Consider the following 24,428-nt stretch of genomic DNA (forward strand, 5'->3'; position numbering starts at 1 on the left):
TGTTTTCTCTCCCCAGTTTGCCACCCCTACAAAGTTAAGGGGGAAAACTCCTCTCCTGGTCCACTCATCTGTGTCCTGGGATTTAAACCTGCTCTAAGAGTTTGGGGCCAGTTGTGCTGTTGGGCGGCTGTCTGAGGCACATTTCATCCTTGGCCTCTCTCAGAGCTGGGCTTTTCTCGGGGCGTGACAAACGGAAGTAGCCCCAGAACAAGCCCGGTGTTTGCAGTTGTTCACGTGACGGTGGTCCCGACTCTCTTGCAGACACTCAGATAATTGTACAAGGACAGGAGTCCTATAAGAGAAAGGAGAGGGATGCTCCCCGCAGTTTTATTTACATACAATTTATTTATTACAGAGGAGTTGGGAACAAGGCAGGACCCCTTGAATGGGAACAACACTAATCAGATGTGGGGGCAGGTCACTGTCTGTGGCTCGTCCCTGGGCCATGAGCACACCAGGCATGGCTTCCTGGAGAAAGGCCACATTCTCCCAGGTCTGGGCACTGCGGGAAAGCCACCCCGTGTCCCCAGGACGGCCAGGCGCAGGGCCAGGCTCTGGCTCTCTCTGTGAGAGGGCAGCTCCGAGGGGTGGCCGTGCACACCTTTGCTGTGTAGGGGTGGCCGTGCACACCTTTGTTATGTGAGGAGAAAGAGAACTTTTCTTGGAGTAACTGGATTTTGGTTTTAAGATCCTTGTCTGACAAAGCCTACAGCAGGGTCACTGACTTGGGGTCCCGGGGCCAGCAGGCAACAGACACTTTCCTGGGGGCTGGGCAGAAGAGTAGAAATGTGGTGAATTGGAAAGTGCCAGGCTGACAAAAGGTGCTCTGTTAACATTTTTTAACCCTGTGCCAAGAATACCTGTCTGGGATTGGAATTCCCGGACCACCTTGTCTTAATCCTAATCACAGAGATGAAGAGTCTTGTGATGGGGAAGTCTGTTCACAGCCTGGTGGTTCTAATCAGAGTCTGTCTTTGGCCATGTTAACGCTCTCAGTCCATGCCAGGCCTGGCCACCCGGTGGAGATGCCAGGATGTGTGGGGACGTGGAGCTGTGTGATTGAGAAAGGGGGCACACAAATAAACATTGGGGTGCACCCTGAAATAGGAGGTCACGAACTCGGCGCGCAGAGGGATGATTTCCCATTTTCTGAATTGTGCTGCCAGAAGTCTGTAAATCAAGGGCACAAGGAGAGACCCTGAGCCCTTGCAAGGGACACGAGCCACTGGAGCAGCTTCAGCTCCTGACTTCGTTATTTATTGGTGACATCCCAAATCCTGTAGCCCTTTCTCTGCAGGGTCCACACTGGCTGGAGCCCCGGCGAGCAGCCCGGCCGTTCCTGCTACCCGCGGGGACCACACCTTTCTCCCAGCCAGGGGGCTAAATGTGGGTTGGCGATGCTACAACAGAATGAGAAAGTGTCACATTTGGAATGCCAGCCGGAGACAAGGGGGAGCCGCACCTGTCGGGGCCCTGCCCAGACATGGAGTCGGGTTTGACTCCGCTGGCTCTCTCCCATCAAGAGCCTCATGAGGGGCCTCTGGAAGCCTTTGATGTTTGCAAAGTCAGCCTTTGCCTCCCCCCTCCGCAGGCCTTGAGCATTAGCGCCTGGAGGCCTGGGTTTAGCCCTCCCTGAGCGCTCTGTCGGGGCTGCTCCGTCCCAGGCCATCCCGGCAAAGCACCACACGGGATAAGGGGAAGGGAGCCCCCAGATTCCAAGAAGTCCTTCTGAATGGATCCCCTTTTGGATAATGAGACGGCACTTCCCCCTTGTCCTTCTGCTTAATCCCTCTCCCCCCAGAATAGGCCAGGGTGCCCTGCGGACACGGTGAGGAAAAGGACACACCGAGGGAGGGCGCCGGCTGAGTCAACAGGATCAGTCCCATCAGTGAAAATTCCTTTTTTGGAAGCCAGGCAGTCTCTTTCCAGGACTGCAGAATCCTCGGGAAGTGACGCAAGCCCTCGGTCAGGGAGAGGCTGGGGCCGCGCTCCACTCCTCCGAGGGTGCTGGAAAGACGGCTTAGCTTAGCGAGTGAGACGGGAGCAGTTGCTGGGGCCCTCTCCTTCCCCGTGGAGCTCCCGGCCCAGCCCCAGCTGCGGCCCCAGCCCGCGGAGGGCAGGCGGCTCCGCAGAGCTCCTTATATAGGAACCCTCGCCCCGGGGCTTTTATGGGGCGGCGGAGGCACTGTCTGAGCCTTCTCTGCTACCAGCACAGCGTCCGGTTCTAGAAGGAGACAGAAGGGGGCAGGGGTGCTAAAAATGCCTGTTTGTCATGATGCTGAAAGCCCAGGCTGTGTTTTGAGGAATGCTGTGTGGTTCCTTTCACTCTCGTCTCTTCTGCCGGGAAAAGCCTCTCCAAGGAGGCAGCTCAGGAAGGCAGAGACCCGGGCGGAGCAGACCTGCCCGCCGGGACCGCAGGAGGGTCTCTGGACTGCGTGTGCAGGGCAGCAACGCCGAGGCCCCCGGGAAAGGCTGGGCAGGGTATTCTTCGCTGGGGTTTCTTTTCACTGAACTGTCAGCCAGGAAAGGAAAAAAGGCCTCCGGGGTATGGTTTCCTAGGAGGACAATCGCAAATCGGAGTCGGAGAGCATTTGTCTCCTAGCATCTTAGGAGGGTCTTATGCTAGGAGCAGCGCCCCCATTTCCTCTGGGGAGCCACGTTGCCCCCACCCCACCCGTGTGGTTGGGACTTATCCTTCTCCGCCTGCAGGACCTGGTGTGTGGCCCCGCATGTCACAGCCTCGCTCCTGGGCCCCTGGGACACACACAGCCCCAGGACTTCCTGCTCAGGGGGGCTGGCCTCTCACTTTCATGTGGGGACAGCTGCCTGAAGAGGACGCCAACTCAAACGGAAGCAGGACCAAGAGCTAGGAAGGCAGATTCCTGGCCACCTCGCTTGAGGGCCTGCCTGTTCTCCGCAGTGCCTGTGGCTGCAGCTGCCGTCTTGGCTCACAGCCGCCCGGGTCAGTGTCCTACCATTCGCAACCAGGGGTCCCACCTGGCAACCCCGGTGACATTAGGACCTGAAGACGGGGTCCACTAGTGCCATGCATCCTCATGTCTGGGTTTCAAGCAGTTTCATGGGTTTTTTGTTTTGTTTTGGTTTGTTTTTTTAAGCTCTAAACGCTGGTTGAAGACCTCTAGAAATCAGGTTCTTAAGCTTGTGGGTCCCTTTGGGCTCATTCAGGACCTACATTAAAAAAAAAAAAAAAACCCACAGGGGCACCTGGGTGGCTCAGTCGGTTAAGCATCTGCCTTTGGCTCAGGTCATGATGTCAGGGTCCCGGGATCGAGCCCGACTCCCTGCTCAGAGGAGAATCTACTTCTCCCTTTGCCTGCTGCTCCCCACTTGTGCTCTGACAAAGAAATAAATAAAACCTTTTTTAAAAAAGTATTTAAAAACCCCACAGTAACATTTGACAGTTCATTAGTTTTACAAAGATTTAAAAGTGATTATATCTGTTAGCAGAGCTCTTCTGGCTGAGTTTCGCTTATATATAGAAGTTTTGTTTCTCTCGAAATGGGAAAGAGCCCAGAGGAAGCATTGCCCATAGGAAAAGTAGCTCTTGTGATCGGTTTATTGCAGGAGGCGAGGAGCTGAAAGGCCTAATGCAGGGCTGTGCTGCTCCGGAGCGGCCCCCCCTCCTCCCGCAGAGGCACCTGCCCATCTCCTCCCTTTGGGACCTCCCACTGTGCGTCCCCATCTCACATGCCATCAACTCCTTCTCCTTCCCCTGGGTGCCACTCCCGAGCACAGGTGACCCGCAGTGTACAAATGTGTGTGGATTAGAACAGAAGCATCTTCAAAATCATCATTCGAGAGGGAATGCTTGGGTCACGAGCCGGCTGGGTCCCTGCGGTGTGCCTCGCTATCCACACATGAACCCCCGTCTGGAATGTGACCTGCGGGGAGGGTGCTCCTCCGTGTCACCCAGCAGCTGGAGCATGTATGAGCCAGCGTACATGAGCAACTGTCCGGTCACCTGGGCGGCATGGGACAGGAGCCGCAGCAGGCTCCTGCAACAGAGGGGACAAAGGCGCACGTCAGGCTGGGCGTTCTGGCCCGCAAGGGACAGACGCGCAGGAATTCTTCACCCCTCCCAAACATGCACTCAGAGCAGGCACTGCTCACATGTGCAAGCTTTAGGGAACCGCCCTCAGCCTGCCAGGGCTGGCTGACGTGCAGATGCTGACACAGACGGCCTGGGACTACCTTTCCTCTAGCCACTTCCAAACGTGGCCCGTTGTGCAGTAATCAGGAAGCACAGAGAGGGCACACAGTGTGTGCCCTTTGGCTGCTTGCTTACTCCAGCCACCTTGGGTGTGCGGGACTTGTTATTAAAATCAGGCAAGGCGGCTGTGAAAGGAGCAGCCAGGCTGAAGGACAGTGGCCCTGTGACCTGTTTGCTTAGGGTGGCTGGGACATCCCAGCTGGGCCCTGTTCCGGCATCTAAACCCTAAGGCTCAGACTGGCATTACTGTTATTTCGGACTAAAAAAGTGGCTTTAACTCAAATTCTTACTCTCTACTGAGTCTGAAGCAAAAGGATTTCATTCCAGTTTTGAAGGTCTGTCACTTCACAAGGCCTGGGGGTCAGCCGCGCTGGTCCGGAGAGCCCCCTGCCCCTGGGGTGCCAGGACAGGCCCCTGGCGTGATGCTTTCAATGTGGGGACCTTGATGACTTCTGTGGCTGCGTGTGGGGCCATCAGATCTCAGATGGTAAGAATTAGGGACAAGAAGGCCAAATTTGCCTCTCAAGAAAGATTTTGCTGAGGCAGGATTTTGGGTGAAGCTTACTTTCTTCATTATACTTTTCTAAGTTAGTATAACTCTCCTATCTCGCTTTAGAAAAATCAAGCAGTCAAGCTATTTTCTCCCATCTCAGCCAAAAGAGGAAGCTTCCCTGGGAGTCAAGATTTCAACACAGGGACAGCGACAGTTGTCTACGAGTTGGCCACTGATGGGTCTGGGTGGGAAACAGAGGCCACTCAGAGGCCACTGTGGGAGCCAACTCTGTGCCTGGGCCTGCGGCCCCATCAGAGGAGACCAGTCTCATTCCCAAGGCATTTCCTGCCCTGCACTTGGGCTCAAGGATGACGGAGCCAGTGGAGAGAAGGAGCCAGTGCCTTCTGAGAAGCAGGGGCCCCTGCCCGGAGGGGCTGTGCACGGAGCACAGTCAGCAGTCAAAACCTTTCTAGACTAGCTTCAAAGACCTTCTGCCACTGCCAGTCTCTCCCCCTCCATCCATCCCTCCACAGGAATTAGCTATTTAGAGGATCAATCCGACTTTACTAGAGGACCTTCTGTCTGTAGGTGTTTTCAGAGCCTATGCAATGATAAAGAACTTGGAAGCAGCCTTGTCATTTTAAAGATGATAGAACTGAGGCTCAGAGAGGTTAAGCAGCCTGTTAAAGGTCCCACAGCCGGCTGCTCTGAGGCAAGGCTGGGAGGGACTGGGGCGGGGCGGGGGGGGGGGATGGCTCTCATGCAGGGCTCAGGGGCGGGCTGTCCAACCAGAGTGTTCCTGGGGAATACACAGAATGTATTCAGATAGACCCGGGGTATGGACTGGGGATTGGGCTTGTGCAGTCTCCCCTGGGGGGCCGCGCAGCCCGCCTGGCCCCAGCCTGTGGAGTGCTGGTGCCCTGGCAGTGTGTGGAAGAGGAACATTCCAGCCGTCACTCTTTGCTTAGAATACAGGTTTTAAAATGCACAGCCCTTGTTTTTAAAAGAAATTTGGTTCTTTTCTATATTTCTTATTTAATTTTTGTTCATGTAGTATTTAATGGTCTCTGGAGGAAAAAAAAAATACTTTGGCTGAAGACCTTTTGTTTTCTGACTTCAGTGTGTGGCGTAAACTACCAGAGGACAGCATGAATTAGTGCGGGTCGGCAGCCACCGGCCGGGTCAGGGCCTCCACGGGGCTGCGCACGGCAGGCTGAGCACCAAGCCGGGGACAGGCCACCCCGCAGTGCCCACGCAGCGCCCAGACCCCCAGCTGCCTTCCGAAGCGTTACCTTAGCAGGGCCTTGACTCCCGTACACCGGATGTCGTAGGACACCGAGTACATCTCATACATGGTGGCCTTTACGTTGAGGCAGCCAATGACATCCTTGGGGTTCAGCTTATATAAGTCGAAGGTGACTCTCGCTATTCCCGCTTTCTTTGGCTGCTGGCGAGCGGAGACACAGCTGCCACCCTAGAACCAGGAAGGGGGGGGAGACTTTAGGAGCATCTCCAGCTGTGACATGCAAATTCTAGAATTCTAGGTTTTTGCTAGTTTTGACTCTGCTGGCTTAAAATCTGTTAGTGACTGAGCTGCTAATGACTTGAGGAATGTTTTGAGCAGGCCAGTCACCCGTGGTGACTTGACTGAGGTGCAAGTTCTCGTGAGTAGTGCTCAGTCTGCTTAAAGAGCAGCGAGCAGCACCATTTCCATCTTTCGAGAGGCAGCCAGGCAGGAAGCTTCAGAAGCAAGCGGCGAAAGCAAGGGGCAGGGCGAGAACTTCCAGGCCTGCCCCTGCTTTCTCATCACCGCCCAGGATGAACGCGGACCTCCTGGGACACGGACAGCTGTTTGGTTCCAAATGCCATGTAGGTCCTCCTGAAACATCAACAGGCCCTCCAGGTCAGGGGAGAAAGCCAGAGACCTCTGCCAGTCCCTAGGGTCACAAAGAGCACGAGAACATCTTCGCCACAGCAAGCTTTGCGAAAAGCAGGAAGGGAACTCAGCTCTCCGTCGGGCTGGCTGCACGCACTGACCTTGCAGTACTGAGGATTCAGGTGCACCACCAGGACGGAGGAACCTTTGGGGTTGGGACTAGTGGAGGCTAGAACTGTTAAACTCACCAATGACAACAATGACTCTATGTGAAGTTAAAACATAAATTCCCCTAAAAGTACCCCGACCCTTCTTGCTGCAGCCACTCTCCTCTCCTCCCACGCAGGACGCATGCAACGAGACATGCGGGTGGTAGCTTGCTGTTTAATGCACAAGAGGTCCTGCTGCCTCTTTAGGGCGTACTAACTGTCCAGCATTGAGGAAGCAGTATTATTGTTATTTCCTAAGTCAGCTCCACACCCAGTGTGGAGCCCAATGTGGGGGGGGGGGCTTGAATTCACGACCCTGAGATCAAGACTGGAGCTGAGATCAAGAGTGGGACACTAAGAAATAAGTCAAGCAGAGAAAGACAACTATCATATGGTTTCTCTCATCTATGGAACATAAGAACTAGGAAGATCGGTAGGGGAAGAAAGGGATAAAGAAAGGGGGGGGTAATCAGAAGGGGGAATGAAGTATGAGAGACTATGAACTCTGAGAAACAAACTGAGGGCCTCAGAGGGGAGGGGGGTGGGGGAATGGGATAGACCGGTGATGGGTAGTAAGGAGGGCACGTATTGCATGGTGCACTGGGTGTTATACACAACTAATGAATCATCGAGCCTTACATCGGAAACCGGGGATGTACTGTATGGTGACTAACATAACAAAATAAAAAATCATTATAAATAATAAAAAAAAAAAAGGAAAAAAAAAAAGAGTGGGACACTTAACTGACTGAGCCACCCAGGTGCCCATAAGAAACATTATTTTTAAAAATTAAGATTACAGAATGAGGGATACCTGGGTGGCTTAGTTAAGCGTCTGCCTTTGGCTCAGGTCACGATCCTGGGGTCCTGGGGTCCTGGGGTCAAGCCCCCGTTGAGTTCCCTGCTCAGCAAGGAGTCTGCTTCTCCCTCTTCCTCCCCATCCCTCATTCTCTCTCTCTCTCTCTAATAAATAAATAAATAAATAAATAAATAAATAAATAAACAAACAAATAAATAAACAAATAAATAAACAAATAAAATCTTAAAAAAAAAAAAGAATGAAAAAGGAAGATTTTACCTATAATCTGGCTACTGTTCTTTCTGTCTCATGTTCCTTTCTGACGTATGGAAGTTTGTACCTTATTCCCCCTAAACGTCTTCCTTAAGTTTTTGTCTTGAATCAAAATCAAGCCGTGACAAAGCTATCTGCTGGCGACATGGATTTCTCAGACCTGCTGGCTAAGGGAGAAGAAATGGTCGCCACACCGCCTGCTCCCTCCCAGGCCTCCCAGCGCCCAGACTGAAGACGGGCGACCCCTGGCGGCTCTTTCTTGGACGGCCGTTCTCCTTGGAGTTAAATACAATCGGCCTCCCTGATTTAAAAAAAATAGGAGCCTGCAAGGTGGGTAGGATCTTAGGATCAGCTCCCAGGTGCCCATTTCCGCTGGAGGGAAGACGGTTGAAAGGTCTAAGTTAAGAGAAGACACCGACCCCAACTCGCTTGTCAAGCAGGCTGTTAAGGGGCTGAGCGGCCTCCTGCCCCCTTGAACACTCCCCACCCCCAGGATTATTTGCATCCACAGCCCCCCAGCGCCCTGCGCTCTGGCTCGGTCTCCCGGCGCCCACCCGTGCTGAGGGCCCACTAACCCAGTGTCTGCTATAAAAACAAACAGAAACTGCCCTTCCCTTCTGAGCTAGTTTCCTGTTGCTCTTGTAACAAATTACCACAAACTTAGTGGCTTGAAACAACAGAGACTTAGACCCTAACAATCTGGATGTTGGCGGTCCGCAGTGAGCTGGCAGGATGGTTCCTTCTGGAGGCTGCGGCAGGCGGGGGGACAGCTTCTCCAGCTTCTGGATGTGCCCTTGTTCCTTGGCTCCTCACATCTCCCCTGCAACATTCCCTGCTTCTGGCCCTCACTCTGACCCTCCCGTCCCTCTGTAAGGACCCCGTGATGACACCGGTCCCCAGCTTATCCAGGCCCATCTCCCCAGCTCAAGATCCTTAAGCTAACCACACCTGCTAGCTCCATTTGCCAAGTAAAGTCACACCTGCATGGACTCTAGGGATTAGGCTGGGGGTACCTTTGGGATCCCATTATTCTGCCCACAACATCTTCCTCAAGCAAAAAGTAGTCCAGCTCAAGATCGCCTTTTAAAAAAAAGATTTGTCTAGGGGCGCCTGGGTGGCTCAGTCGTTAAGCGTCTGCCTCCAGCTCAGGGCGTGATCCCGGGGTCCTGGGATCGAGCCCCACATCAGGCTCTTCTGCTGGGAGCCTGCTTCTTCCTCTCCCACTCCCCCTGCTTGTGTTCCCTCTCTTTCTGGCTGTCTCTCTCTCGCTGTCAAATAAATAAAATCTTTTAAAAAAATAAAAAAAAGATTTGTCTAATTCACCCTATGCTCTTCCAATCCCGCGCCAGTTGTGGCCACCAAAAACGTCTTCAGATACCGCCAAATGCCTCTCAAGTGGTAAGATTAGCCCCAGCTGAGAACCTCTGCTTGATGGATATCTATAGTTTCTATTGAAATCCATATAAACAAAAGCTATTGGGGGTCATCATTCATTTTTAAAAGTGTAAAGGGGTCCTGAGGTCAAAAAGTTTGAAGATCACTTGCTTAACGGATTACTCTGATATTTTCCCTCAACAGATCGATGAGATTTATCCATAGAGATGCCCGTAGCTGTCCCTCCTTGCGTTTCCGCAGCTGAAGAGTATTCCATTCAATGAAGAGACACTGGAGGATTTATTTACGTGTATTGACACAGAAGCACGTGGCTGGGTGGCTGGGTGTCCGCGTGCTGGGTGTATGTCCAGGAGAGGACGGGCGGGGTCGTAGGTGGTACTTCAGTTCTATGGGATAAAGGCACACCGTTTTAAACAGCTGCTGGTGGGAGTGTAAAGAGTCCATTGCTCCATATCTTAAAAAAAAAATGGAAAGGCCTAATAATACCAAATCTAATGGTGTAAAACGGTATCTTATTGCGGTCTTAACTTATGTTTTCCTAATCACCAATGAGGTTGAAGATTTTTTCCTACGTTTTATTGTCCATTCTGCAGACACCTGTCCCCGTTTTTTTGCCCATTTTTCTCTCAGATTGTCTGTCCATTGTTTCCATAATTGATTTCTGGGATATTCCTAAATTTATCAAATACTAATCCTTTGTTGGGTTATATTGAAAACACCTTCTGCCCACTTGTGGCTTATTGCTTTACATACTTATAGTATTTTTTGGTGAACAAAATTCTTAATGAAATTCATCATTTAAAAAATGATTTATGCATTGTCTTGTTAATAAAAAACAAAACACCCTAAGGATGTCAAACATATATGAGACCTTCTCAGTCATGTCTCCAGCTTCCTTCGTGTTCTCTACCCACCATCTTCCTATGCTACGTCATGGAACCTTCTTGAGACGTATCTTCAGTGCTGCCTGTCTCCATTTACTTTCATTTCATTTCCAGAACTTCTATTTGATTCTTTCAAGTCTAGTCCTTTCTGATTACCTCTTGTCCCTTCTTACTTTTGATTACCTTTTATATTTCTTTGGACATTTTGAATACACTCATTTTATACTCTATGTCCGATGATTCCAACATCTAAGGTCTTTGGAGGTCTGACTTCATTATGTCCGCTTGCTCTCCCATACAGTGCCCTAGGTCATGGTGTTCCATGGTTTGGTTGTGAGCTCATATTTGTTGGAGCTTTAGGAATGGAAACCCTTCCCTTTGATGCCTGGATCCATGCTCATTCTGAGCCTCCTTGCTCCTACTGGTTACATGGGGACACAATCAACCCCAGGTCACTGGGGCTGGACAGAGGGACCAGTTGAACAAAGAGAACTCAGTGAATAAAGTCCTTCCACCGATATTTCCCTCCCCAGGGCTCTGGAAACTAAATTCTCAGCTTGAATGTTTTTGGAATCAAGAGTCCTTAAACCTCATGAGGGCAGCTTGTGTCCACAGATTCTTGGGAGAGAACTTCAAGAGTCTCTGCTTTATGTGGGCGTCTCTAATCTGGCCCCTTACCTTGTGTCAGCCCAAGACTTTGTCTCCTTTCCTGCCAGCACCTGTCAAAACTGCAGCCCTTCGTCACCGAGGTGAGTGGATGGCCACAGGGGAGATGTTCACAGGTAAGCTACGTCTCTGGATTCTGGTTCCTAAAAGTTCTGGCCTCTGAGGGTCTTCCTTTCTTGAACGTCGGTAAGCACGTAAAACATGTTTTGATATTTTGCTTTGCACTTTAGGTGTTTTATAGTGGGATCCAAGATATATATAATCTGTAGTTTTCCTGGATATAGAAACCTTTATTCAATCTCTTTACCTTTCTAAATCACTGTACGTTCACACACACACACACACACACACACGCACACACACGCATCCCTACTTAACTTCACTGGCTAGGTTAGCTTTTTGGCATCCTCAGGACAGGGACAGGGAACAGTCCCCAGGTCACATCTGCACACCTTAATAGGATCTGTAGCTACTTAGATGGCCTAAACCTGTTCCTCGGAATCATTTGCTTTAAAGCCGCGGCAGCCACTCGAAAACAATACAGAGGTTCCTCAAAAAGTTGAAAACAGAGCTACCCTACGACCCAGCAAGTGCACTACTGGGTATTTGCCCTAAAGATACAAATGCAGTGATCCGAAGGGGCACCTGCACTCCAATGTTTATAGCAGCAATGTCTACAAGAGCTAAACTATGGAAAGAGCCCAGATGTCCATTGGCAGATGAATGGGTAAAGAAGATATGGTATATACATACAACGGTATACCACTCAGCTATTAAAAAAATGGAGTCCTGCCATTTGCAATGACGTAGATGGAACTAGAGGGTATTATGCTGTGCGAAATAAGTCAGAGAAAGACAATTATCATATGATCTCACTCATCCGAAGAATTTAAGAAACAAAATAGAGAACCATAGAGAAAGGGATGGAAAAACAAAGCAAGATGGAACCAGAGAGGAAGACAAATCATAAGAGACTCTTATTTGTCTGAAACAAACTGAGGATTGTTGGAGGGAGGTGCGTGGGGAATGGGTAACTAGGTGATGGGCATTAGGAGAGCACATGATGTAATGAGCACTGGGCATTATATAAGACTGATGAATCACTGACCTCTATCTCTGAAACTAATAATACACTATATGTTAATCACTTGAACTTAAATTAAGAAAAAGAATTACGTGCATTTAATCATATAGCCCAGGCTCACTAAGATGCCAAGTTTCCCAAAAATACTTTTAAGCAACCTGTTGAGGTTAGCAGATCCAGTTATTAGGTGAATACAAAGTATATATTTAGAAAGAAGGCAAGTCAACACCAAACTAGGGAATGTACGTTTGTGGGTAAAAAAGTCTACCCCGTAGCTGTTCGGATAAGTGTTTTTGCTTACCGGTGTCCACTTCTGCCCTTTCTCCAAGATCATGAAATGTGTGTTGTCTTCTAAGGTCTGAAAGAATTCTTCCGTATCCACCACGGTTCCGTCGTCCTCCAGCACCAAAGTGACCAGTCCACTGGTGATAACTAAGGCCTCCAGGGTCTAGATTGGCAATGCACCGGAGACATGGAAGAAAGCAGGGATTCCATTTTGACCACTCAAAGTCCCTGATTAAGTTATCGTTTCAGAAGTACTGTCTGGGGGCGCCTAGGTGGCACAGCGGTTAAGCGTCTGCCTTCGGCTCAGGGCGTGATCCCGGCGTTATGGGATCGAGCCCCGCATCAGGCTCTTCCGTTGGGAGCCTGCTTATTCCTCTCCCACTCCCCCTGCTTGTGTTCCCTCTCTCGCTGGCTGTCTCTATCTCTGTCAAATAAATAAATAAAATCTTAAAAAAAAAAAAAGAAGTACTGTCTGATCTTGCTAAAATTTTAATGGTGAAGATCTACCTTAACTGGTGTCTAGGACTTAGTCTTTGCTTGGAAAAAGAGAAGTTCAGGTTTTTAATGGATCTACCTTCTTCAGAGATTTCAATGACATGAGACAAATGAAGACATTGAGTAATTTACAGTTTCTAAAATTACTTATTTTGACAGATAAAACGAATAATGCAGCCGTACGGTAAAGAGCCTTAGTCTCGCGTCACGTATCTGAGCACCTCCCTTGCTGTAGGCTCTAGATGTGGGATGCTCACTTATTTCCACGGGAGTCTGCCTGGATTGTGCCTCCAGAGATAATGCGGAGTGAAATAAGTCAAGCAGAGAAAGACAATCATCATATGATTTCTCTCATCTATGGAACATAAGAACTAGGAAGATCGGTAGGGGAAGAAAGGGATAAAGAAAGGGGGGGGTAATCAGAAGGGGGAATGAAACATGAGAGACTATGGACTCTGAGAAACAAACTGAGGGCTTCAGAGGGGAGGGGGGTGGGAGAATGGGATAGACCGGTGATGGGTAGTAAGGAGGGCACGTATTGCGTGGTGCACTGGGTGTTATACGCAACTAATGAATCATTGAACTTTACATCGGACACCGGGGATGTACTGTATGGTGACTAACATAATATAATAAAAAATCATTAAAAAAAAAAAGGATTGTGCCTCCATACCCCACGTCCACAGACTCTGAGAGTCTGTGATTCTTCCTTATTTGGTGATCTCGGGCACTGTTTCAGATTAAGGACTATTGTTCCCTTGGCTTTGTAACCGAAAACAGATTTCCAAGCCTGCTGCTTCCCTGTGTTCTCCTTTGTCAAAGAAGAAAGGCTACATTATCAGCTGATGACTGTTTTTAAGGCCTTTGTTTCTGCAGCTAAATCCTTTATGGTACAGAGAAGCCGTAAGGTTCCCTTTCATTCTTTTCTTCTCCCCTTAGAGTCTCTGAGGCCATGACAGTGACACTTCTGTCTCTGCACTGGCTTAGTACCCAACACCAGAGCCCCGTGTGTGGTCGGGGGCCCTCCTGTGAGCAGTGGGGAGGCGCTGTGGCCCCTGTCACCTTGTTGAGGAGTTCCTTCAGACTGGTGGCCATCACCCCTCGCCGGCTGCTTCTGTCATGGTTGGAGACCCGGAAAGGGCGGGCCGAGTGCATGAGGGGAGTTAGTAGGACTCTCTTGGTCTGTGATCCCATAAACGTCAGGGGCCTGGAAATGGAGGAGAAAAATAAAAATATTTTGGACGTTATCTTCAAAAAAGAGTCTTTAAAGAGAGGGTTAAATTTCATAGAATTGAAACAATTTTATTTTATTTTTTAAAAGATTTTATTTATTTATTTGACAGAGAGACCGCCAGCGAGAGAGGGAACACAAGCAGGGGGAGTGGGAGAGGAAGAAGCAGGCTCCCAGCGGAAGAGCCTGATGTGGGGCTCGATCCCAGGACTCTGAGATCACGCCCTGAGCCGGAGGCAGACGCTTAAGGACTGAGCCACCCAGGCGCCCCTAAAACAATTTTAATATTTGCATCTGAAAGAAAGAAAATCAATAGTTGGGGATTATTGAAAATTTTATATATATATGCACATATATCCTGATATCCAAAAAACCAACAAGTAATATATATATAACTAAAAACCACAACCATTATATTATTACACCCACTTTACTAGAACATTCTAAGTCCTTGTGGTAACTGTGTGAGAAAGAAATGGTAAGGGCATCAAACTCAAACAAGAAATAAGAATTCTCTTCTGCAAACATGGCTTTTACAGCTGAAAAAAATCCTAAAAAAAAAAAAAAGAAAGAAAGAAAAGAAGAGGAAAGAAAAGAAAAGAAAAGAAAAAGATTTCCAGAGGCTATGAAATGGCCAAGCAGAGTTAAAGAATTAGGTGCACACGCACAAAAATGACACATTGTACAGTGAGACTAAGCCAGGAATCGAAAAGCCAGATATTGGTCACTAGACCAATAAGCTAATTTTTAGAAATTAACTTAGAATAAACGAGGAACAACAGAACACTATAATAATTGTGGCTGGAATAACAAGAAGGAAAAGAACTTTGGGCCATATGGTACATGACACTTTGGAGAAAGTTCCACATTTAACAAAGAATTAATTCAAAATTTCACTATTAAAAAAACTAACGCAGGGGTGCCTGGGTGGCACAGCGGTTAAGCGTCTGCCTTCGGCTCAGGGCGTGATCCCGGCGTTGTGGGATCGAGCCCCACATCAGGCTCCTCTGCTATGAGCCTGCTTCTTCCTCTCCCACTCCCGCTGCTTGTGTTCCCTCTCTCGCTGGCTGTCTCTATCTCTGTTGAATAAATAAATAAAAAAATCTTTAAAAATAAATAAATAAATAAAAATAAAAAAATATAAAAACTAACGCGGAGAAGGAAAATAACTAACAAAACCAAATCAAGACAATTTTCCGAGGAAAATAATCTCCAACTCTTGATTATCAAATTTTAGTTACCTAGAAAATATTATATATATAATATAATATATATATAATATATAATATTATATATATAATATAATATATATATATATATAATATATATATACTATAACATATATAACATACAAATACACACACACATGTGATGGGGATAAATGAGAAGCTTATAGCTTTAGCAGTTATTTAACAATCACTTTTGTTTTTAAAGACTTTTTTTTAAGTAATCTCTATATTCAACATGGGACTCAAACCCATAACCCCGAGATCAAGAGTTGCACACTCCACTGAGTGAGCCAGCCAGGCACCCCAACATTTGCTTTGTCAATATTAACTCACTCAACCCTCAGAAAACTCTGTGATACAGTCCTGATTTTCTCAACTTGCAGCAGAGGAAAATCAGGCCAGAGAGCTGCCCCACAGCCGGTGGGAGCCAGAGCTGGGATTATGACCCAAGCATCTGTTCTTGGCCTCGTACAGGTTCGCTAGGTGCCACACGCTGAAGAGTAAGACAAGTTTGCATACACGGGAACATAGGAGGCTCTCGAGAGCAATTAAAGCAAACCACCCTTGACACTACCACGTGCTTTAAACAGACATGCAAGAAGGTATTTAAAAATAACTCTGTGAGGGGAAACACATGGGCCTGGCCACGGCACTAGGTGGGGCTTCAGTGTCTTTGGAGACTGGTCTAGAATGTGTCGTTTTCACCCAGGACTAGGGGCTGTTTTATATTTAGGAATATGACCATAAAGAAATTATTTAAAAGAATAGAAACAGGGTGCCTGGGTGGCTCAGTCAGTTCAGTGTCTGCTTTCGGCTCAGGTCATGATCTCAGGGTCCTGGGATCGAGCCCCTCATCGGGCTCCCTACTCAGCGGGGAGTCTGCTTCTCCTGCCCCCGCTGCCCCTGCTGACATACTCTCTCAAATAAATAAAATCTTAAAAAATATATATATAAACATAAGTTAGCAGCGTGTCAGGTGCTGCGATAAGTGATACATGACCTCATTTAATCTTCACAGCCCCTACGGTAAGCTTCGCTCTCCCTACACCTGAACGGTGCCTACCGATTTCAGGTGCTCAAATAGTTGTTGACAGTTTGGACAAATGGTTTGTACGGTGACATTCAGGAGAAGGAAACAAAGGGCTTTATTGTTAGGGCGATCTTGTAGAAGATACAAAGTGAGGATATCACTGCTTTCTGACACTTGTAAAAGCTTGTCTAGATTAACCTTGTGAAGGCTAAAATTCTAGAGACTTCTTTACTTTTTTGTGAATGCCTCCTGGCTAGAATTTAGTACTTTATTTTATACGTATACGTATGCACTTACACAGATACTGTCATTTATTTATCCATGCTTTATTTTCCCAACCAGATTGGAATTTCCTTATGGACGAAAGCTTTTTTGTTGCATCTCCCATAACGCCTACACTAGCATTAGGCATATATGTTTTAAATAGTATGTCATCTAATTTGAAGCTCTACAGACAGACATAGTGAAAATTCAGTGATTTACCAAGTAATTTTCTTTTTTTTTTTTTAAGATTTTATTTATTTATTTGACAGAGAGATAGCCAGCGAGAGAGGGAACACAAGCAGGGGGAGTGGGAGAGGAAGAAGCAGGCTCCCAACGGAAGAGCCTGATGCGGGGCTCGATCCCATAACGCCGGGATCACGCCCTGAGCCGAAGACAGACGCTTAACCGCTGTGCCACCCAGGCGCCCCTACCAAGTAATTTTCTATATGAAAAACCGATAGTATAGTAATGAGCCAGCTCTCAAAAACTGTCCGGTTAGGCTCATGCTCGGAGCATGATCAGCCAGTTTCAGCAAGGTTTCCAGTAATAGCGAGTGTCTGCCCCTTATCCCTCTGTCCCGGGAACAAACTGGCATTCTAGGAATCAGGCCTGGATCGTTAGCACGGATTTGGTCTGAAGTGCACTCAGCCAGCTTCACATTAGTGTGTCCTAACTGCTCACATCTGAGCACTCACTATGGCCAGCTTGTGCCTGCTCTTAACATATTAACTAATTATCATCACAACTTTACAGGGAAAGTATCACCCCATTTCTCAGATGGGAAACCTGAGGCTCAGAGCGGCTTCTCAAGGTCACGCAGTTAAGAAGGAAAAGACAGTTCCTTTCCCTTCAAGGCTGGCAGAGTCCATGCATTATTTGTTCCTAAGGAGGCAACTGCAAGGGGATTGTGCCAGGGCCTCTGATTCAGGCACCCCATTAGATGGAGCGGAGACCCAACGAGTGAATCCAAGCCTTGAACGGACACAGCAGGGAGGCCGGCAGACAGCCTCTGAACTTTGGCCCTGATTACAAGAAGTTACACCAGGTTCCTTGGTTACACAACCCGATGAACAAGATGCCTGCGTTCTGCAGAGCTGACACGGCAGAGACCCCACTCACAGTTCCGTCTCTGCCGATCTGGTGGACCGGGCAGCAAGGATTTTCCATATTACGCTCTACATTTAGGATCGGGCTTTGGTGGCAACCTACTCATGGCAGCTGAAACTTACAACTCCCAGGCGAAGTTCCTCTGAGGAGAGAAAGACACCAGTTCCACTCACTGCCAGACACCGTGCACATTAGTGCATTACTCAACAACTTGACAAGGCAGGCATGTCTGACGAGCCAAAGTGAGGCTCAAGAGGTTAAGAAATGAATGAGGTCAGAGTTAGCAAGTGCTAGAACAGGGGTTTGAGTCCAGCTCCCAATTGTGCACCATGGTGTCTGCCCTACGAGGTGAAAACCCTCCTACGGGACAGGGCAACCCTGGACCCTCTCCAGCAAGAGCCTCTCTTCCCCCCACAAAGCAGGAACTCATTGCCATGAACCAGGAGTCCTTCTAGAATCCGTACTCCCTGAGGCCAGGGTCTCTCTCTACATTTTCTGACTTTCCCACAGCCCCTAGCTTACTGTTGGCATGCAATCTATTCACCGAGTAAAAGACAGGCTAGGACAAGATCAGAGAAATGGGAGAACAAAGGTCATGTCCTGGATTCCTAGGTGGAGGCGCTAGAGGCCAACGGCACACCTCGTGGGCACGAACAGCTTTGACCTAGTTAGTCGTGGTCTTGTATTCCGTGTTGGATGCAGACAATCACGCCTCAGCCCCAGTGCTCTGGTTCCGGAGTACAGCTGATTATACAAAGCCCTTATTGTCTTTCAACTTCAGACAAGATAAGTGCTGGCAGTGATTTCCGGTCCTCCCTCTCCATGCTGCCCTCGAGATAGCCATCCTCAATCAAAAAGGACACACAGTCCATGCTCTTCTTACCCGTCAGGTTTCCTAACCAGGAATGGGATCGTTGTCAGAGAACGGGCTTATGGAGCGCACCTAAAAAAATCCTCAGAGACGTGAAAATTAAATCCGTTTAAGGAGGGTGATTCGATGTATCAAATTATATAAAATTGAGACTCTCTTATGGATAACATGAAAAGGGGTTAAATGAAATTTTATGCACGCTAAACCTATTTACCAATTATTACAGGAGTATTTATTTTGCTCCAGCTGAAGGAGCAGCAGGGTCAACCAGCTAGCTACGCGAACAAAGCAACACACTCATCGTGCTCACTCCTGGTCCTCCTGGCGGCATCATCTATTCCCCGGCTGTCAGCACAACGCCTAAAACGTGTTGCTATTCTCCCCTCAATAGTATAATATATCGAATCGAGACAGGAGCTCTGAGAAGCCTTGGACTAGATACATCACATGTGAGTCACCCTCTCATCCTGGGAAAGTGCAGACAAGCCGATGAGGCGGGAAGGAAACAGCTCACTAAAAGGAAAAGAAAAACCAGGAAACAGGTTGTTCAAGGAAACAGATTGTTTCGGGGAAATCAAGACAAAAAGAGATGTCAGACTTCCTAGAACATTCTTCAAAACTGGGAAGAGGCAGATCTCCCAGAAGTGAGGAAAACAGAGAAATCTTTGTGTTTTTCCCTGAGGGAACCCAGGATGCCGAACTTGTAACAGCAGGGCAATTAAAGCCACAAGCCACAGGCGCACGCAGAGAGAGCCTTACCCCAGGAAGACGAGGCCAGCCCCCACAGGGCATGAAAAAGCATGTTTCATGCCACCCAGTGGGCTGCCGTTTCTTCCAAAAGTGGAAGGCGGAGGAAAAGGGCAGGCCTGGGAACAAAGTCTCCCCCAGAGAGAAACATTTTGGGGTCAGCGGTGATGAGGTGGCTCTCTAAGGCCGTGTAGGCCACTCCCCGGGGAACATTCGGAGGGAAATGTATGTTGCCGTGTCTGAGCGGTCCCTCGTTTTCTTGTCAGGCGGAAAGGAGGAACCCACCCGAATGTAAGTAAGCACAGACATGGGGGGCAAGTCAACCAAGCACTACCACCAAAGCCTGGTGACAACGAGGACATTAGGGAGGGAAGTGGTGATGTCCAATACAGCAGTGCAGAGAGATAGGATTGAAAAGTGGTCATCAGGCCTGGCTGGATCTGGGCAAGCGGTAGGGACCGTGTCAAGGTCTAACTCAATGGCTGCAGCTGGAGGAGGGTCAGCCCCCGTGATGCTTTCCGCTCCCCAGCAGCACCGGGGGCTTGTTATGGGCTTACACACATGGGGCACTGAGGCCGGCTCCCGTCTGGGCGTTGACCAACCTATCAAAATGCATGATGCAGTGAGAGGATTCAGTGTATGACCATGAAGTCTTTGGACACTTTGAAATGTTATTAAGATAACAGTTTAGACCCGCGAAGGAGTAAGCGTCAGTAACCGGGGAGACTGACTTGTAGAAAGTGCAATTCCTTGCTTCCGTCACTAATAAGACAGTGGTAAAATGTGTCCTGAAATGCCAGCTATACAAAACCCAGAGATCCTTGTTCAAGGAAAGGAAGGACGTACCAAATAGCAACAAAAGCAGCAATTTTGCACATTGTTTAGTATCTCTCAGCTCTGTAACCAGCTTCAAGGTCAGTGTGAACGCTCTCACGGACAGACCGAAAGTCTGAGCAGCTCCGTTTATGACAACACACACTGGTGTGGGCATCCCGGACGTCCAGAGCTCTGCTGAGAGACATCAGGCTGCTTTTGCCATGACTATGGTTTTGAGGGATCGCAGACGATAACAAACTAATGACTGGTTTAAGACTTTAGAATTGCTGAGCTTAAAAAAAGATGTGTATGTGGACTAATTTATTTCTTTGGCAAAAGACAGTCATCTACTAATGAAAGAGTTAGGGCCATCTACGTCAAATTAAGGAACACGGAGGAGACAGAAGTCCAGCAAGACTAACTAACAAACGTGGCCCTCACCTTGCCTGTGGCTCAAATGGGTCTGCAGCCTGGACATGGTTCTAAGGGACAGGGAAGAGAAGTGTTTTCCTTTCAACAAGTAGTATGGATTATTTTTCTTCCAGTTTAGTTTAGAAGCAGGTAGATTTTTTCAAAGAACTGCACAGTGTGTCCCTAACAAATGGTCACTCACTTTTAGAGTTTGCCAAGCTCAGAAGGAATGTGTCTTCGAGTAGACATTTCCTTATGTTTTGTTTTGCCAACATTTCACAAGCGAGTCGCTTCCCTACACACTTGACCTAGTAGAAAGCTCACCCCGATGCATTCTGGATCTGGGCATCCTGGTGTAGGAATCGGGTCGAAGGGCAGGGTCGGCCTTCGATTGGTGGGCCTCTCCTGCTCCAGGCAACACCAGTGAGGAATTAGTGCCTATTTCCCCATCCTTAAACCTCAAACCTGCCACCTCCCCAGGGCTCCCAAGAAGTTGCAGAATGGGTGTTTGCATATTTGAGAATTGCACTCCAAACTGTCACCTGCTGTTATGCCCTGGAGCGGGACTGTGGTGGGGGGAAAGGAGAGGAACAGAAAGGAAAGAAACCCAAGGCTTTACCTTCATGCTTACGTGCATTACTGAAGATTCAGGAAACAAGTCTGTTTCTTGCCCTCCCTGGTTCCTACTACTTGACTTCTGTTTTTTGCTGCTGTTGTTTGTTGGTGGGTTTTTAAAGAGAAAGCCCGTGCAGTTCAGACAGACCACCTCTACATTTTGGAAGCTATTTTTCTAACCTTGAGTGGTGCACACAGCAAGTTCAGCCCCTGTGATCACAACAGTTTTGTAAAGTGACTCTCTCGCCTGCCACCCTTCCCTGTCAACCTACCCTGTCCCTCTGCCCTTTGCTACCAATGGGATCGGTCACCTCCGAAAACCTGCATTTTAAAGAACTCAACGGCTTCTCTGTCCCTTTTGAAGTACTTCGAAGATCTTCAAAGCACTACCCCTTCCATAAGTCTACACTTAAAAATTACTTTCATGCAATATTTGGATTTTATCAACAAGGACAGGATTCCGTATGTCAAAATATTGATGTGGGAAACAAAAGCAGAAGAGAAATTATTAAATTTCCTTAACTACCTGCAGCCCACTGACAGTCCTTGAAACAGGCAGAGTGACATTCCTCTGGGGACTCAACTGCCTATATGTTAATACTTTGCTTAGGGCAAAAGACAATCCCAGCCCAACCCTCCTCCTCCCCCAGGATCCTGTAAGTCTACTTTAACATGTAACAATTCCTTTAGAAACTTCCTTTAGTTCTCCCCACAAGATACATGTTAGCAATCATCCCCCAAGTATATGACCCACCCATATACATCTGAAGGGTCTGATGACTGAGGGTTTATTAAACAGTAATAAAAGACCTTTGCTAACAATAGCTAGCCCTCTCAGGATCCTGGAAACCTTGTTTCCAAAACACCTGGGAGCCTTAGGCTATCCCTAACCCCCTCCCAACTTCAAAGTATATAATGGGCCACTCCTCAGGACCCCATTGTAGCTCTTTCCGCCCACAGGGTCCTGTCCCCGTGCTTTAATAAAATCACCTTTTTGCACCAAAGACCTCTCAAAAATTCTTTCTTGGCCATAGGCTTCGAACCCTAACCTTCCTTCCTACATCAATATGAAGATGAACCGAAGCTGGGTTGGGGTGGGGGAAGTGCTGGGGTGCCTTCACCCCACCCCACCCGCGGGTGGCAAAGCCCCGGGAGAGGGGGAGAGGGGCGAAGACTCCGCAGGCGTCTGCGGGCCCCTGGTTCCTCCCTGGGCATCGAGGGCGCTCTCGGATGCGGCGAACAGGGGGAGCGCTTCCCCCCCAAATACTCCTTTACAAGCTTGGGGGGCTTCATCAAGCAGGCGGTCAGGGCGCATTCAGGGGCCAAGGGGTGCTCTCGGCTCAGCCCACCCTCCCTTTGGAGCTCAGAGCCCTCCCTTGTCCTTAGGGGTAAGCCTGGACCATCCCAAAGCCGCCGAGTGTCCCCACCAGCGCCCCAGCTCCCATCGCGATCCCGAGGTACCCTAGAAGCCCTGTCCCCGCGCCCCGTGGAGGCGTTGCCCGGGTTTCGCAGGACGGGGCCCTCGAGGATCTTCACGGCGGCAGCAGCAGCAAGAAATTCAGCCACTCCCGCACTTACCACTGTCACCTGTTCCGTGGCTGCCCGCGCATCTCGGGAGCGCCGCACCTGCCCTAGCGGCCAGCTGGAGGAGGGGAAGGAGCCCCGCGGCTTGCTCTGGCTCTGCAGCCGCGCTGCCAGAAGGCTTGCGCACCAGAGGTGAGGCTGGGTGCGTGGGCTGGGACGCGGCCTCGGGGGCTCCGGGTGGCGGGGTGCAAGGGGTGCCGGGGGACCTCGGGCGCAGGTGAAACAAGGGGCTCACGGAGGTGCCAGGCACAGGGGGATGCGGAACGCTCAGGGCGTGGGGGGACAGCGGGCGCAGGTGGGACGCAGAGTGCACAGGCGCAGGGGTATGTGTGGCGCCGGGGCGCGGGACGCTCCGGGTTGCGGGGTGCCTGAGATGCAAGGAGACGCGAGGCGAAGGGGGGACGAGGGGCCCCGGGGGGTGCGGCGCTCAGAGGAGAGGGATGCGGGGCGCCGGGCGGGGGGCTCAGGAGTGGCCCTGAGCCGGGCTGGCGCCGCACTCGCCTGATGAGGGCTCCGGCGTAGTCCCGGGCGGTCTCCATCGCTAGGGTCCCCCTCACACGCTGGCTTCTGACCGCCCGCGCCCTCTTAAAGCCCCGAGGCCGGCCCCGCCCCGGCCCCTGGCCGGCCCGCCCAGCGCGGGGCGAGGACCTTGGCAACCCGCTCTCCGCTGCCGAAGGTCGCGGCTTGGCCTTGTGGGAGCGCGCCCGGGTCGTGCAACTTCGGGGCCCCTAGAGGGAAGCGGCTCTCGCAGACAGCTGAAGAGGACGGTACCCCCAGCTGCTCCGCGGGTCCCCCGATGGTCACTGTTTGCCTTGTTAGGTAATTGGCGACATCACCAGCCTAGGCAGCGTGGCTTTGACTGTGAAAAGGCAGATGTGCTGTTTTCTTTTTTTAAAGATTTTATTTATTTATTTGACAGAGATAGAGACAGCCAGCGAGAGAGGGAATACAAGCAGGGGGAGTGGGAGAGGAAGAAGCAGGCTTCCAGCAGAGGAGCCTGATGTGGGGCTTGATCCCAGAACGCCGGGATCACGCCCAGAGCCGAAGGCAGACGCTTTAACGACTGAGCCACCCCGGCGCCCCAGATGTGCTGTGTTCAAACCCAGGCCGTGGTGGGAGAGGCCAGGGTGGAGGAGAGGAGGTGCAGGGGTGAATTACCCTGGGGCGTGTTGGGTTGGCGCCCGGACTGTAGCCCACGAAGTCCCGCTCCAAGCTCAGCAAGCCAGTAGGCAGGGTGAGGAGGTCGCTGCAAACAGCTTGACACGTAGCCCCTCAGGTGCTTGGGGAGCCTTGACTCCCTTCCTGTTATCATGGGCATTTGGGGACAGTAAGAAGGGTATGCAGAACGGAGGGGTAAAGGAACCTTTGGACTTTGTTAACAGTCTTTTAGCTATAGTAAGAGAAGTTCTCAGAGTAAGGAAGGCAACAGAAAGACCAAGGCAGGGCGGAGGGGGGTTTTGCTCGTGCCCTGAAGGCACAGAGAAGCACCCCAGAAGATGCGCTCTGGCTGCTTGGAGACCTCAGAAGCCGGCAGGGACCTCCTTGGGGATGCCACGGAGCTCTTACCTACAAAATCAAGCAGAAGTCTCTTGAGCGGGTTTAGCTGTGAAACAGTCCCTTCATTCCAGCTCAACTTTGGAGGACATAGAGTTGTTAGTACATACCGTCCTGCACATAGTCGAGCGACTGGCTCATGAATTATTAGTAACTGCTGACTGCCCTATTGCGAGTGGTGTTTCCCAAGAGCTGTAGCCTGGCCTTTGCCTCCCTTCTCCTGACTCAACTCGGTTTTAGCACATTGACTTGGTCACCCAAAACGTGGGTCCTTCTGTC

The 24,428-nt window shown here is 49.7% G+C and overlaps 1 protein-coding gene across 1 annotated transcript; it reads right to left on the bottom strand.

Moving 5' to 3' along the window:
* Positions 1 to 295: 295 nt before the first annotated feature.
* CIDEA (cell death inducing DFFA like effector a) lies at positions 296 to 23,213 on the bottom strand. The gene is made up of 5 exons (XM_026486332.4): positions 23,097 to 23,213; positions 13,753 to 13,897; positions 12,212 to 12,358; positions 6,017 to 6,198; positions 296 to 4,016 (listed from the first exon to the last, which is right to left on the bottom strand). The coding sequence occupies exons 1-5, from the start codon at positions 23,132 to 23,134 to the stop codon at positions 3,869 to 3,871; spliced, it is 660 nt and encodes a 219-aa protein (XP_026342117.1). The 5' UTR covers positions 23,135 to 23,213; the 3' UTR covers positions 296 to 3,868.
* Positions 23,214 to 24,428: the final 1,215 nt, after the last annotated feature.

The sequence above is a fragment of the Ursus arctos genome, unplaced genomic scaffold (genome assembly GCF_023065955.2).
Source record: "Ursus arctos isolate Adak ecotype North America unplaced genomic scaffold, UrsArc2.0 scaffold_34, whole genome shotgun sequence".
Classification (NCBI taxonomy): domain Eukaryota; kingdom Metazoa; phylum Chordata; class Mammalia; order Carnivora; family Ursidae; genus Ursus; species Ursus arctos.

Bases quoted from the DNA above. Each gene is read 5' to 3' on its own strand.
- CIDEA (XM_026486332.4), bottom strand. From the start codon at position 23,134: ATGGAGACCGCCCGGGACTACGCCGGAGCCCTCATCAG. The intron at 13,898-23,096 runs GCGAGTGCGGCG...CTCCATTTCCAG, and splicing joins TACGCCGGAGCCCTCATCAG to GCCCCTGACGTTTATGGGAT. The intron at 4,017-6,016 runs GTAACGCTTCGG...CCTCTGTTGCAG, and splicing joins GGAGTCAAGGCCCTGCTAAG to GAGCCTGCTGCGGCTCCTGT.